The sequence below is a fragment of the Dicentrarchus labrax genome, unplaced genomic scaffold, assembly GCF_905237075.1.
Source record: "Dicentrarchus labrax unplaced genomic scaffold, dlabrax2021, whole genome shotgun sequence".
NCBI lineage: Eukaryota > Metazoa > Chordata > Actinopteri > Moronidae > Dicentrarchus > Dicentrarchus labrax.
In genome coordinates this window covers 6,188,112-6,204,208 of record NW_026136706.1, presented here as the reverse complement: position 1 = coordinate 6,204,208, position 16,097 = coordinate 6,188,112, and the positions used below count along the sequence as shown (strand labels likewise).

At 43.9% G+C, this 16,097-nt stretch overlaps 1 protein-coding gene across 1 annotated transcript; it reads right to left on the bottom strand.

The window, feature by feature from the left end:
- Positions 1–1,486: 1,486 nt before the first annotated feature.
- igfbp5b (insulin-like growth factor binding protein 5b) lies at positions 1,487–15,824 on the bottom strand. The gene is made up of 4 exons (XM_051403863.1): positions 15,103–15,824; positions 6,272–6,480; positions 5,904–6,023; positions 1,487–4,833 (listed from the first exon to the last, which is right to left on the bottom strand). Exons 1-4 carry the CDS (start codon positions 15,434–15,436, stop codon positions 4,699–4,701), a joined length of 798 nt encoding a protein of 265 aa, XP_051259823.1. The 5' UTR covers positions 15,437–15,824; the 3' UTR covers positions 1,487–4,698.
- Between the last annotated feature and the right edge of the window lie 273 nt (positions 15,825–16,097).

Below are 16,097 nucleotides of genomic sequence, written 5' to 3'. Positions count from 1 at the left end.
GCCCCATCATCATTTCTAAAAGTCACATTTAATGATATGAGCCGCAGGCAAATCGATGCACAAGCAAGTGAAAGCATCTCCAAAGCCACTGAATACGATATTACATCGCTGATCATTGATTTAATCACATTCAAAATGCAGAGAGGAAGAGCATGCAACGTTTGTGCAAAACTTTGAGTTTAGAGTGACACCGAAGTGCTTGGCACAGCAGTCTGACTGGGTTTGGGATGGAGTGAGGTGCGTGAGTTGATGTTAGATGTAGCCATCTAACGTTGTTGGCCTAATTATGTAATAAAAGGGGCATAAATGCTTTGAAGTCCTAAGTGCAGTTGTCAGTTTCTTTGAAGGCAAATAGTAATTGTCATGTTCACTGCCTCACAAATCAAATCTTCTACACATGTTTCCTCCTCCCCGAAGTCAAAGTCTGTGCCCTCCCTGCTACATGCACGCACGCACACAGACAGACACACACACACACACACACTCACACACACACACACACACACACACACACACCACAACAACCTTTACGGCTGCCTTGATCTGCTCACTATACAGGAACTGCTGGGCCCTCCACCCTTTCATGCCCTGCTTCAGTCACCCACATCTGGAGTTGGTCAAAGTCCTGAGGTCCCCAGGGAAAGATTTTGGTGGACCCCAAAAAAGAAAAGTCCCATTCTGTCACTTCCTGGAGTCCATGAGGGAATGAAAATGACCAGACACCCCGGAGATGCATTCACAGATCCTTAGATGAGTGTCTGTGCATGCAGAAACTGAAAACAAACTGCTGATATCATTGCCCTTGATTTATTTGTGTACTGAATCTTTATTTATCCGGGTGATATGTGCTGCATAATGTTTTTTAAAAGAGCATTGTGACAAATATGTGGATTGCTTCACCTTAGACTTATGATAGTATAGTTCTTGCTATATTAACCAGATCTTCTACAGCTCTGCCTATCATATTCTGTCCACACCTTGTGTCTGGTGTATGCACTTACTTTGAGCTGCATGTGTGTGTCTTTGTGAATGGGCGTGTCTCAGGGGAGTCCATTCTGCCTTTAAGTGGTAATAACGGTAGGTTTTCCATAACATGATGAAGCCTCCTTGAGGCTACAAATCCCTTCTTCCCAGTCATTTGAATAGCTAGCTGGTCCCACTAGATGTTATCCCCCCCTTGAAGTTCAAACTCATTTTAAATGACTTCCTTGTTCCTGTGCAATCTTTTTGACTATGGTGTTGAAAACCAGGTGACTTGCCCTCGGGCGAGGCTTTATAAAGTCACATCCTGCATGCAGCATGAGATCCTTGTGGGCTAGCCTGGGTGTCTCAGACTTATGTCTAAGAGGTTTATCAGCTCATGCCTCGGAGATTAGTCAGTGCTTACTATCAGGATGATTCCACTTCCAACTGTATTTTTCCGGCCAATTCAGTGGCCACTTACTTCTCTTAAAAAGGCAACACTAGAAATGAAAACCTCACAGAGTTCTTAAATGAATACATAACTTTATTTAAATAAATGCTTTGTCATAACAAAAAAAGACAAAGGTTAAAAGAGTACATAAATTACAAGTTGAATAAATATTACACAGTGATATTCACTTTAATAATTTGAGATTTTTTGTCTTTTTATTTTCTTAGTCGTCTTATGTAGTTCCAAATACTGACCATTTTATTTCCCACTATCCTCCTGCCACCGATGGGTCTATTTCACAAGCCAGTGAACACCAAATTTTGAAAACCAATTGTGTTGTCTCAATACATCCAGAAAGTGTTATGTACTCAGAAAAAAGCTGTACTGTCGTTACTGTACTAGTGAAGTATGAAATGTGAATATGAGTTTAAACCCAGTAGGAGATGTAAAACCTGAGGAACTCACTACTCGCAAACAAGTGTTGGGAACAGGAAGTCACTGACACTAGTCAAGACTTTTTTAAGCCTGAACCTCAACCTGCAACCCAAACAAAAGAAACAAATACCTGGTACACTGAAGTATTCACATGCTTGATTGATCCAGGCAGTGAATGGTCTCAAATATCAGATATTTCATTTCTTGACCGAAGAGTATAAAATCCAAGTAAAACTTCATACTCCTGATTCCAGTATTGCATTCCCCAGATTTCCATAACTATCTTGCTAACTGTATCTAATGTCATGCAATTGGTGACCCCATATCGGGGAAGTGGCTAGGCCCTGATTATGACCACTGCCCATGGCGCTCGCTCTTCCTCTTTCCTTACATCTCTTTTCCCCCCCTCGCTATCTTAACTCTCATCTCTGTGCAATTGGCCATGAGAACATCTCTAGCTGTGTGTTACTTTCAATCTATTATTCCCTAAAAGATGTTGCTGTATTGGAGGTCCCAGGCATGGGCTGCACAGCCCCTGTCGACAAATATTACCTCAAAGCACCACCTTTAAAAGGTAAGCACAAGATAACACAACATTTAGCTTTTGTGGCTGTTTTTTTTTTTTATATATATTTTCGTTCCACTAACTTCATGATACCACATCTTAGGACGTCGTTGTGTGTCAATATCAATAGTGAGTAACTGAAATAAGTGCAAGCTGCTTTTTTTCGAAAGTGGTAGTGGGGATTTGGTGTTGGAAGTAGGGCAAGGAGCCTTGATAATATATTCACAACTGGAAGCCATTTAGGATGCACATATCATTTCTCTTTTGTTGCAGTGAAGGAAATGGATTATTTACCTCCAAACATCCTTTGGCTTCCCCTCTCTGGCAATCATATACATTGGCATTCACATGAAAAAGCAAGAATCTTAGCTTATTGGTTGTCAAAGAAAGAGAAGAGGGGAGTGTAACTCACTGCAGTTACACAGCAGTTCCTCACTCTTGTCCAGAATTGCCCCGAGGTACAGGCGTAGATTACAAATGGATTTGCAATGCATTGCTGACACCATTTACAGGACCTACCATTCATTGTTCTTAAAAAGAACTAAACCTTGACCTCTTGATTGTTGTATCAACTATCTGCCCCGTTGGAGGGCTGTCTTGAAAGGAAATTGCCCCGTAATATATCCATGTCACTTTCACGTCACTTTTTAAATGTATTTGCATGTAGGAAGGCACTGTGACTTGCACACAGAGAGAGAACTAAATGACCCTGTTATAACCTGTAACCTTTTTGTTTTGATCATGCTCCCCTTAGATGTAAGTAGATAACCTTTTTATGGAGGCATGTAAGCAGAAGGGTTGCAGAGGGTTAGCTTTTTTGACTGCCCTGTCGTCAGATGACTGTGGGTCATTCTCCTGACAGGCTACAAGGACCTATTCAAATTCTTTACAGGCTAAAATCTTTTTTTTCCCAAGCACAATTACATTGTTGTCATACTATGTTTCTACAGGAAAAACAACATTCAATAACTATATTTAAAAGTAATGTAATACACCATGGTTACACTGTAGTAGCAGTACTGAGGGGAAACCACTTGATAACGGAACATGGCTCAAAAGTGGGCGGTCTTTACTTCACTGAAGGCAAAGAAAACAGCACAAACAAAACCATACAAAACTACACTTCACACAACTGAATCAGAGAAGCAACTGGCCTGACTGGCAAGTTTGATTATGCACTCAACTCGGAAGATCAAAGTCAAACTTGAGTCCCATCATTTAAGCTGAAAACACTTGTCTTTATTTCACCGGTAGAGTCAGTGCTCTCTAAGCTCTGTGTCGCCCTGCATGGCAGTGTCTGTTTAAATAGGCACAGTTGGCATATCAGGCTAGCTTCATTGTCGAAGAGCCACTTACATAGGTTCATCTGTGACGATCTGCTTACTCTTTTGTTTCCAAACGCTACGTGTCCCGAGACATACATCGGTTATAGAGAAGGCCAGCCCCAAGACCACTTCAAGCGCTAGCAATACTTGTTGTGACAAAATCAAACAAAAGAGAAAGAAAAAAGGACATTCTTTTTTTGTAATAGGCTCACTCCATCATTCACCAACATAGGCTGATACATACCACACACTCGCACTGTACACATACACGCATTCATGCACGCATCATTTTGTGAAGTTACACATATCTAAGCAGGCTCCCCTATTCATAAGTGCTCTGACAGAACCACATACCCAGATAGAGTCAACTGTTACAGCATATCCCTATCTATTGTTTCTTTTTTTTCTTTTGGAAAACAGACAAAGAAAAACCAAATTACTCTGCCAATCGTCAGTTCCACAGTGGCATCATGTTCCACAGCGTAAAACTGATCTGTTTTCAATCAATGTGCCTGATATTCTTTTTCTTCACAATGATTTTATGTTAATTTTACATCATACAAAGTGTTGTATTGAAACCCCGAGCTTCTATAAAAATATATCCGTTGAGTGCATATATTTTCATGGATCTGCAGCCAGCGGACCTGCCTCATACAAGGGGTCCCATGAGCAACAGTCAAGGGATCTAGTAAATCTTCTGGGACTTTTCCCCTTATTCGGAGATGAGTGCTTGGTCAACAACAGAAAAAAAAAAAGAAAAAAAAATTACAGGTGTCTTTTTTCAGCCTGTTCTTTTGTTTGGATTTTTTTCTTCCATTTTTTTCAATTTGAAAAAACAAAAACTCTTGAAGTGAACAGAGGGCGGAGCATACAGGTGTGATTCAGAGAGGAGGCGTGGGCCCTGGGTCACGTGTTGGTTAGGGGTGGGGGGGTGGGGTTTGAGGGTGGTCCGCCCCTTTTCACTCGTTGTTGTTGCTGTTCTCCAGGTCTTTACATTGAATGTCCCCTCCGCTGTAGTCCGTGCCAGGGAGCTGAACGCCATACTTGTCCACACACCAGCAGATGCCCCGCTTGCGGCCGCGAGATGGCTTGCACTGTGGGCCAGAAAACAAGATTATAACTTTGATGAAAACAGGTGTACGGGTTAGAAAATGTGGTGAGGGTAAAAGGCCTGACCACACCCAAAAGGGGCAAAGCAAAGTTTATTTGCACATCTTCGCAAAATAGGCTTTGTAGCTTGGTGACATAGTGACTACTCGAGGGGTTAATTAATTGGTGAACTGTTGTAGTTGGAATGCTAATGCCTAATATGTTAGCCAGCCAGGAGAATGCTAGCGCCTTAGACTATATGATTAAAATGGATGTAGTTGTCACCCATAGATTTCTAAAACGTTATGACTAGTTATGACTCTGCCGGCTCACTGGAAATTCAAAAGTGGGCAGTGTGGATGGACCTAAGCCGGGCTGAATGAAGCCTGGTTACTGAAAACAGCTTCCTGTGATGGCACCCACTTGTCACTTAAAATGGCCATGCCCTTAATAATGCATAACTTTAAGCCCTGATATAATTTAAATGGTTGACACAGGCAAATCCCTATACAGCTGTCATGAACAGGGGAATTTAGCTATAGAAACCAAAACCATTGTATGTGCCAGGCTGTAAACGTGTATTTCTGCTGTAAATTTGGACATAGGGCATTATGGAGATTGACTCACTTCTGTAGCCAACCTCAAGTGGCCATTCAAGGAACAGCAGCCTTTGTTACTTCCATGTTGGCTTAATTTGCCACTTGGCTAGCACAAGTCAGTCACAATCCTGGTTATAAAAGGTCTTCAAACTAACCTTCAAACTTGCTTGCAGTTCACACAGTTTATTCAAAGGACATATTTTTTATCATTGACTCCAGTCTCATAACTATCAGTAAACTATTGAAAGAAAAGGTTAAAGTTTACTTCACCCCCTCGAGTGAATCCACTGATCTGGTGATTCTAAATAACTTATTTCGCCACAAAATGTTGTGGGTGTATATGCTGGTGTGACCGAACGTTAAAGGTACAGTACTTTGAATAGTCGGGAAAAGAGTAAACAATGAGTCTAAACAAGATACTGATGCACAGTCAAAGGGTGTCTGGAAGTGCAAAGAGTTTTCTGAAGCAAACTGACCTGCTTGCGCTTGAAGAATCCTTTTCTGTCACAGTTGGGGAGGTACAAAGACAGAGCCATTACACGAGAAGTGTCCTTCATTCCCTGAATGATCCCATCCAGTTTTCTCCTGCAAGGACCCTTTGGGGAAAGACAGCACAGAGATATGATCACGCACCACAGTCATTAGAGGTTATTTTGTGCTGAAAAAGTGTTCAGCTGTGTGAGGCAGTTCAAAGACTATGCAAAGGAACAGATAGACCATCCTTAATCCAAACCTCAGAATAAATGTGTCCTACCACTAGGGGTCACTAAAGTCAGAAATGTTCAAATTCTACACATACTTGCCTTAAAAATGATACAGGATCAAACTGATATCAAACACTTACAAATTCCGGCTCATGCTTGTCGATGGGCAGAGGGGAGTAGTCCATGGGGGAGCCCATATAGCGCTGCTTGCCCAGCTTCCTCTTCTGCTCCTTGCGTAGCGCATGGACTTTTTTACTGTTTACAATGTCTTTGGGAAGGAGTGGCACTTTTGCTGGCTGCAGCTCCTCTGTAATCTCTGTGGTTATGGCGTCCTCATGAGACTCACGATCTGCACCGAGAAAATAAAAAATGGTCAATTAATGTCACATTTCTAAACCTATAACCAAGTCGCAGCTACACATTAATGCATTAACATTTTTCTATGTGTATTTTTAATTCCGTATAGCAGATCATTAATTATAGAATAAAACATAATGTGAGAAAGTGTTTGGCACTGTCTGGCAAGTGGTGACTGCCCTCTGCTGGAAATGAAGAGAAGAGAAAGCTTCACTTAAAGCTACAACTCAGAACAAGCTGTAAACGCAACATTGACATATTACATGAGAGCAAACAGTTAGCGGTGTTAGCATTCATTTGGAGCCATGTTTCTGTCCATGCAGCAAAGTCAAACATTCACTCTCATTTCAGCTCTGTTTTGGTCTCCACCTCCGCCGGAGGGAAATCTGTCTCTTAAGCTGCTAAAAGCTCCATTATGTTCACCATAGATGTTTCTTGGTGTTTAGATGTAATCAAGTGCAAGATGGGACAGTGCAATAATTGTGTCCCATGTTTGGTTCCATTTCTGGTTAAATAGTCATTGACAAGACAAAGACTAGCTGCCTATTTGGTAACAACTAAAACGCTTTACACCAAACTACAGATCTCCATCTGTATTCAAAACTCTCACTGCACTACTTGGAATGTTCCCATATCTATTTTATCTCCAGTGTTATTTTACAAGAAAGCTAGTCTTAAAATTTTATTTCAAAGAAAACATAAAATTCAGGAATGTAAAATGTCTCTGTAAGGGTAATGTTTTCCCGAATAACAGACATAATAGACCTATAATCAAGTATTTAACGACGAGCAAGTAGAATGTAGAGATATTATTTATATTTGCAATATTTTACAGTCACTGAAAAATAATTAATCAATGTGAAGTTGTGCAGCTTCTTTGTCCCTCCCACATAAGTGCAATACCAGGTGCTTTTCCCGGGGTTTGTGCCACCAACTGTTTCTTCCCATTTGTTTATAGGGGAGGGGAGGCTGGAGCTCGGATCAACAGCTGATGAACTCCTACAGCGAACACAGGAGTTTAAACTCATATTTTCTCACACAACCCCACCTTCTGACCTCCTTCCTATGAAAAGTAAGAATAAAGTCACTCTGGAACATCCATTCATGTACGACATGTTAGAGCTGAATATATCCAGAATGTATCAGTGAGACATGTTGGTCTTAAAGATAGTTGAAGTCACACATAAATATGGATACATAGACACCAGGCTGCACGTACTTGTGCAGACCTCTACAACTTGGGAAAACACGCATCACATTTTGCATGGCTGCCTACACTGTGCCTGGAAAATTTGCTAACACGTTATCTGGACTGCTAAACTTCAACAGGGACTAAGGCCTCTGAGTGTCGTAACTTTATAGCGACGTGTCCCACATTAAACTGATTCAAATGTCAAGCTAAGGAAAATCCAGTTGCTCTGTGGACTCATATAAATGCTTGTACATTTCTGTCACATTTTATGCACTTCTTCGACTCATTTCAGCACCCCCAGGGGGCACTGTAGTCTCAGAGATCTGAAAGTCCAACTTGATAGGATGTTCACAGGTTGAGGTCCTTTATCCTTAACCTAGCCCCCTCTTCACCTCCCCACCCCCACAGCCTCCTATCTTTGGGGCTCAGCCTCTTAAGCCTAGACCCCCAGCCAGAGGTTCTTTGAGGCCACAGAAAGAAGCCCTCAGCTCCCCCCTTGGCTTAGCTGTACCATAAGTACAGAGTTATTGTGGGGACTTTGCCAGGCCCCAACTGGCCGAAGCAATGGTGCCAGTGGATGACCCTGGTTATATTTATCTGACAAGGAAACCCGCCGTGGTGCACAGGGCCAGACGCACTGAACCAGAGAGGAATGTTGGCTGCCGACTATAGGCCAACTGCTGCTGAAAGACAAATCAACTTCCATTCTTGTATTGGGGCATGAGAGAATAAGTTTGAAAATATGATTTAACAAGTTGCCATAACTTTGCTGACTGGCCTGTTAGTACACAGCCACCGTAGCGAAAGGCACTGAGACGTAACAAGGACACGAGCTCCGAGAAACTGATGTTCAAAGAGCCTGACACAGCATGAGCGTCTGGAGTCTTTGGGAGGGGAGGGGGGGGCAGGGTGATTACCAGAATTGGGTCTTTGGCTTCTGCGCTGCACTGCCGTCTCTTTGAAATTAATCTCACAACTCATGACTTGGCAGGCCTTGGTTTGTGTTTAGATATGTCCTTGTGTCTCCCCGCTCAGACTACGAGGCTATTACTTGCTATAAATAAATACGTCAAACAAGCATTCCTACGTACACCATGCATGTGACCACTGTGGAAAACTCTTTATTTCTGCTGTAAAGTCCAATAATTTCTCAGGGCGCTTGATTAAAATGCCACATATTTGGCAACGAAATATGCCGTCGAAAATAAGGACTGTTTTTTTAACGGGCATTCTTGTTTCATGTGTAATCTTATTTGAGCATATAAATGGCCAGCCTAAAAGAGGTCTGAGCCATGGCACATCAATTATCTTCACCTTACAAGTCAGTCACTTTGACAAAATGTCTCATTAGACAATGATGTTAGAAACGTAGGATAGAAAAAGGTTTTTATCTGCATTTTAAATGTTGTGTAGCGTTTGCACAGACAATGGTGTCTGACTTCTTTTCTCCTCCGCTCACTAAAATCACCAAAATCATCTTTTCTGAAGTGGGCTCTCCGGTGCAACCACAAAAACTCAGTTTTTCCATGCTCAGGGTACCCAGCTTGTAAAGGAGGCTTAGAGGGTCTGTGTTTAACTCCTGAAACTCAGCCAAGATGCTGGATGGGAGCCAAGTGAGCCAAGTCATGTGCAGCTCTTCCATTCAGCTGAGCCCAAAGCTGTGCTGCTATCTCTCTCTCTCTCTCTGCTCGAGCTAAAGATTTCATTAGGACGAGAGGAGCAGAGTAGCCAAAGGAGGTGCACCTGATACTTCTCTGTTTAAAAATTAACATCTGCACACAATTATGCTTCATGAATATCCCAAGTTTCTTACGGGCATCAGTCCAAGCATGAAAGATAAGCTACCCCTTCTTTGGATTTTTCTCTCCACTGGATCTTTAAGACTATAATAATACCATTTAGATAGCAAAAAAGCCTGGACAATAGATTCTCTCACCTTTCATTGGATTTCCCAGCATTACACCACGTTTGTTATGTCCTGCCTTTGATTAAGTCAGTCTCTGTGCTGCATCTGAAATTACATCTTTACAAGATGTAAGAGAGTCGTGAATAAAGGTGCTGTTTAATCTCAACAGGGGGTAGGACAAGATAATGTAGGGATAAATGAGCCTGAGGGCCTGTGTCATATAAAGCAGCACGTTAGTAAACCATCCTTCAGCCTCAGACTGTCTCCACTACTTAATATTTGAAAAGCAAGGCCATGGCCTGATAACCCTGCAGTTTCTAGAGCAGAGAGGGAGGTGTGAACAAACCAGTGGAGTTGTGCAAGTCACTGGGGGTGTGTGTGTGTGTGTGCACAGCAGCACAAAAGTTAGGTTGTTTTGACCAAAGGAATAACTTGTGGCAAAGTGACCACTGCTGGAACTCTTACGTAGGATAGCAAAAGAATTAGCAGATACAATGAAAGGGTTAGTGTCACTAGAGTAAGGCATGATGGCACAGATGGACAGTTGCATTTTCTTAGTGACAGCTTTCATCCATAAAATCCAATAAGATACACCCTCTGCACATGACTTGACAGCAGTGCACAAAGCCTGGTTACATGAGTAGACTGAGAAACTGGTGGCTGAAATCAGCTCCATTCCAAACCAGTTCCTCAGGAGGAAAATATGGACCTCTGTCCATGGTTTAGTTTGACCACCCTCAAGTGTAAAAGGAATTATGTTTTGATCCTTATGTCCTGTTGTTTCTATGGAATTTCTGCTGTTTTACCCTGCTCCTGGTCTCAATCAGCTTCTGAAAATGCAGGAAATAGCTGTTCCCATGGTATTGTGCACACAGAATATGTTCATTACAATCAAAAAGTTTCCTGCTTTTCTGAATGCATGGTATAAATAGCAACAAGAACAATTCAAGGATTATAAATCGCAAAAACAGGACTTATGAGAGGATGCAAAATCTTTCCAAGAGGGAAATGCTGCTGTAGGTAAGCAAACTTTCTGCCCTGTTTACAGCTTCTGCAGTGCAAATAAATGCTCACTCCATGTTGCAACCGGCCCTGTGAGAAGTACATTATCAGAGTAAGGCACATGGCCCTTCTACTGTACATTCCTAATTTTGGTCTGAGGTCTCATCCTACATCTGGGTTTGGGTTTTCAACAAGCCACACGGACGGACGCAACCTCTTTTTGGGTCACCATCACCACAACACAATTGCTGGGTGTGACGATGTTCTAACTCCCCAGTGGCAGAAACAGCTATTTTGGCGAGAGTTGAGCGCTCCTGGATGTACTGTACAGAGCTGATCTCCAAGCAGCATAAAATGAAACATCACAGTGGCCTAAGAACTGACTTCAACATTAATTTGGGGCCAACACTTTTCTTCGTAGGGTTTTCAGTATAATGGTGTGAATCATAGCGTGAACTGCCTGTTTCCATAACATGATGCATGCAGCTTTTGAAGTAATGTTTTTTTCTCATGCCTTAACAATTTCAATATTATAATTAAGTATTTAGGAGGAAACACTATTCGGTACCAAAGATGAGGTTACCTACCGGGACAGGGCACAATAAAAGATTCACTTGTCTCACACCAACATTTCAGAGAAGTCACCGGAGCCTCTGTTGTTTTCCAAGAAAGGCCAGGACGCCTATTTTGTGCTGCACTTTCGATCGGAAATTTAAAAAACCTCCTCTGTAGACACAAGATGACTTTGGTCCTTTCTCACACCATGCTAGCATGTAACCAGGTGTCGGAGGTGAGATTACAGTACACAGGTCAGGTGTAAACATATGTGACATAATTTTAAAGCCCAGCATGTGGCCATCCCTGGCTTTTTTAAATCACATGCTCCTAGCGTAGAAAGACTCCAGAGAGTGCTGATTTGTTTCACAGCTGTTGCCACCAGCAGGCTAGGTGTCAGTGACCAATAAGCTGTACAAATACCACTGTAAAGTTTTATTGGGAGAAATCAGGCAAGTGTGCCAAAGAGGTTATGTGCTTGCCAGCAACAGCTCCAGTGCTGTACACTGTCCTTGCGACCACACTGTACCTCAAAATGCTATGCGCAGACAAAACCAGTTCCACATCAATAGTATCAATGTCATATCTAAGAAAACAGGTTCTCTCAGTTTCTGGGCAGCGCATATTCTAGGAATTGCATGCTTTTTCTTTAGGTTCTCATGTGATGTCTTGACAAAATGACCTTTCAAATAATTCTCCCTAGCACCTGCAACAGATCAGTTGCAGCATGCTAAGCTTTCACTGCACTGTCTCAGATGTTCAAGGTGAGACGGATGGAAAGCCAAATACAGTCTTTCCTTTCGCATGAGCCCATCATGAAGCTGTCGGGCAGCTGGGGCCACACGTGATGAGAGCTATATCTAACGTGGCATGTCTGTATGAGCACGCAACGTCCACAGCAGACAGCGTATGGTTGATGGTTGTCATTAGTTTAAGTGAACAGTCGGGGAGAATCAGCGTTTGACCACTTGCTTTAGTTTTCTCAGCTACGACCCAGTAACCAGCTGTGTCAGTGACGTTGAGGACATGGAAAAAGCAGATGGGGGTTTCTCAAAGTTGTATAGCTTACTAAGAGTATGTGATGACAAGTGATTCTGCATGGTGCTTAGAAATGAGAAGGCAACAGTGTGACCATGTGAAGTTCTCTGGCAAACGTTAAGCATCAGAAGTCTGCAGTCGCTTGACTTGCTCATGACGGTAAATATCAATGACAAGGACATGTGACATGACAAAAACCACTAACTATTCAAAATGTTGCTGTGGCTGAAATAACTCTACATCTACACAAGAGCCCTAGACAAATGTAAAGTATTAAAGTTGTCAGTAAAGGCACCAGGTTTCCTGTTGCTATGCTAATAAGGGGCATAGTATTTCTGTCCGTGTGTGTGGAGTATTGTGGATTTGGAACCACTCCCTAATCATCTTTTGTTTCTTGGCAAAGAGCAATCTGTTAAAACATAAGGCCCTTTCAGAAGCTTGGGGGACAAGGGGCCTGCTATGAAGTCATATCTGTTGGCAAGCTTTCCAGGGTCTGATTCCCTCGTACGGGGGCTAACAAAGTCTGAGTGCCCCCAAAGCACATACCACCTCCTGTGCCTTACAATCCGAGCAACTCCTGGGATCACAGTGCAGGAGCAAACGTGAATTAATGCACCGCTGCTGGGACACAAACACTGACGCAGAGTGATGGCCAGGATTCCTTTTTTACATGAGCAGTGAAGGGGTGGGGGTGGGGGGGGGTGGACTGTAGGGAGAGCAAAGATTCCTCTCTCCCATTGTTTGGCAGCCCCAGTCAATATTTAGTAGGCTGCAGCTCTCATGGCTTCCTGAGTGTCGCAGACACTTGAGCTCCTCCTCCCTGTGTTTGCCTTGCTCAGCTGGTGCAGCACACAGACAGCTGCAACCCCACACCACAGGAAACCAGAAGCTCACCTCACCAGTGCCCATCACAGCAGAGCTGTTTGACAGAAGGCCCTTCAGAGGAAAGAGAGAGCCAGAGGCATTCTGTTGAATCACTGCCTTGTGACTGGGCGCTCATGCAATGAATGCACTGCCAGAGGCAGGAAAAGATGCTCTGATTACCTCTGTGGGCCAACAAAAAAGTCAGGTTCTGTCTGTGTGTGTGTTCAAAGCCAGAGTGAGACAAAACTGCCTGAGGTGCCATCACTCACAACAATCACACACAATGCACACCCAGACACCCACACAGCCCCGCCCAAGTATACATGTGAGCAAACACACTCACACACACACACACACACACACACACACACACACACACACACAGAGAGAGAGAGAGAGAGAGAGAGAACTGATTGCCTACCTTTCAGTCAGTGATCAATGCTTTGCAAAGCAGAAGGTTTGCTGGGTATTTTTGGAACAATGGCATTCACGGACAAACCACATTGTTCTGTTAAGTCATTAAGAGGAGAGGTGAGGGCTGCTCACTGGGTGCAAACAGCCAATGACTCTGTCAACAGCCAAAATGAGCCCAGTGGTAGCCCATTTTATAGAATGAGGCGTGTAGCCAAAACCTTTGTGGTTACCACCTACTTATCTAGTTGTTGACAAGCCGCTAAAACTTTGAGTGACAGTGAACCTCTCTGCTACACCAAGAAATGTCTTAAATCATTCAAGGCTAATTGGCTCAGCTCTGTCTGTCTCTCTGTCTCTCTGTCTTTCGCTCTTTTCTCTCTCTCGCGTCTCTCTCACGCATGCAGGTTTAGCGGTAATCCGACCCTAAACACCACGCTAGGGGTAGCCTGCAGATCTGAAATTTGCGGAGTGGCACTTCATTCCTTCCCATATAATCTACACAGTGCGCCTTTTCCCTGTGCCCAGGATAGATTTCACGTCTCAAGCAGTTAGGTGCGAATGATATTGGAAAGGCGCAAAACAGAGAAAAAGACATGTGCGCTGGCACAGGATGGAAAATAGTGGGGTTTGACAGACACTTGTTACAGTAGAGGGAATTAAAGGCGGCAATTTGCAGAATAGGCTCCACTTTAGGGGTTCCCACAGCTTTTCCTCTTACTTAAATACAATAAATGTGATGCACAGACCGCTTTTCAAAAAGTTTTTCACTCGGCTGAGAATGTTTGCGTCAGGGTAACAGCAGAGACGGTGAACCCTCTGAAGAGAAACGCGTTTAATAATCCGCGCTGCTTTAAAATGTAAATATCGACTGCGTGGATCCATGTCAGCGCCTCTTGGGTCTTGCTGGACCGCAATTTGGACAGCCGCCGTCCCGCACTTGGAGGCGCAGATCAGCCAGGCTGGACACAGCATGCGCGTTCACCGCAGCGGAGCGTCGATCCGCCCGCAACAGCACCGGGCACACAACCGCAAAGTGCTGGTACACCTTGTGTTATTATCGCTATGAATATTCATACTGCGAGCGGGCTCAGCGCGGCAGCGGCACTACAGCTGGACGCGGAGACAGTCCTGGCTGCGTTTCTTGTCCCGACGCTAACCCGATGGGGACAGGAGGAATAAGCTCCTGCAGCCAGTTTAATCAAGGCTGTGGATAAAAGTTAATCAGATGGCACCTCAAACCATCTGTCAAACAAACGGTCTGTCAGAGAGCAGCGGGACCGGCTCACGCTCCACAGCAGTGAGGAGGTGAGGAGAGGGAACCACCTGGGGTCCCTGGATGAAGAGGCAACAGAAGAAAATGACCAATAATCTAATGTCATACATTTTTTTCGAATTGATTGGACATAAACAAATATACTCTATTGGGCTTATTTTTTAAAAAAAAAGAAATCCCTTCTAGATAATACAATAGCACAACAGCACACAGTGGATCCCCTCATGGGACATCACCAAACCCTGATCCTCAGAGGACACTGGAGACCCTGCTGTCCTTTTACACTAATGCGCATTCATCTGCAGCCGCACACATTTTCATCGTTTGGTCCTAAGCATGCATTCAGTCAGCCAGCCGGTGCGCGTCTTACCTATGGGCGGGTGAGCAGGTTTGTATCCTTTCTCGTTGGTGCACACTCCCCTGCCGTGGAGAAGGGCGTGCAGGGGTTTCTCCTCCCCGCTCCTCGGCAGGCAGCGCAGGCCCTGGGTGCACGTCCCGGTGTAAACGCCGCACGCCTGTCCCTCAGACAGGGCGCACGTTAGGCAGCAGCCGCAGCCCGGCTCCTTGACCAGCTGGCAGCCGACCGGGACCGGAGGGCACATGGACAGCGCCTTCGGGTCACAAGGCTCGCACGGCACGTATGAGCCCAAGCACCCGGACAGCCCCAAGATAAATGTCACCAAGAGGCAAAAACTCAGAAACATTGTTGGTGTTCTCTTCAGTTATAGCATAAACCTCAAATGCGAAGAGGAGGGGGAAAAGTAGACTGGTCTAATGAGCACAATGCCTCAGTCAGATAATCCGATTTTTAAAGCTAAAGCCAAGAGTCTTTATCCAAGAGTGTTACTATCTATTTAAAAAAAAAAAAAAACATTAATTAGAGGCTTTGCGCTGTGCACCGCGCAAAAACAGCTCAAATGAACAATTTCAAATGTATGTGCTATTTCTCCCGAGATATTGTCCTCTGCAAGAGCAAGGCAGTTCCTTGCACAAAATCTCAACTTCTCTCCCCTTCAGTTTGGACTCCAGTACTTTCTCCACCACAAGTTTTCTGAGCAGACTGATCAACTTGAGAGCTGCCTTGCCTTTTTAAAAACAGCCGAGCCCAAACCCCTAACTATGAATACGTTAAACAGCAGGGAAGGGAGGGGAGGCGCACTTGTTCCACGGCTTGGCAGGCCGCCAAACATTTTTTTTTTTTTTTTTTTTTTTTTTCAGCAGCAGGAGGATCGCTCTTTCACCCTGAAGGCTGAACTGATGCCGGAGTGCAAGAGGCAACGGCATAGAGCAACGCAACCCTCATCAAAACATTTCAGCAGAGCACTGTTCAGAAACCTGCAGGCTTTCACTGCCCATACATCTGTA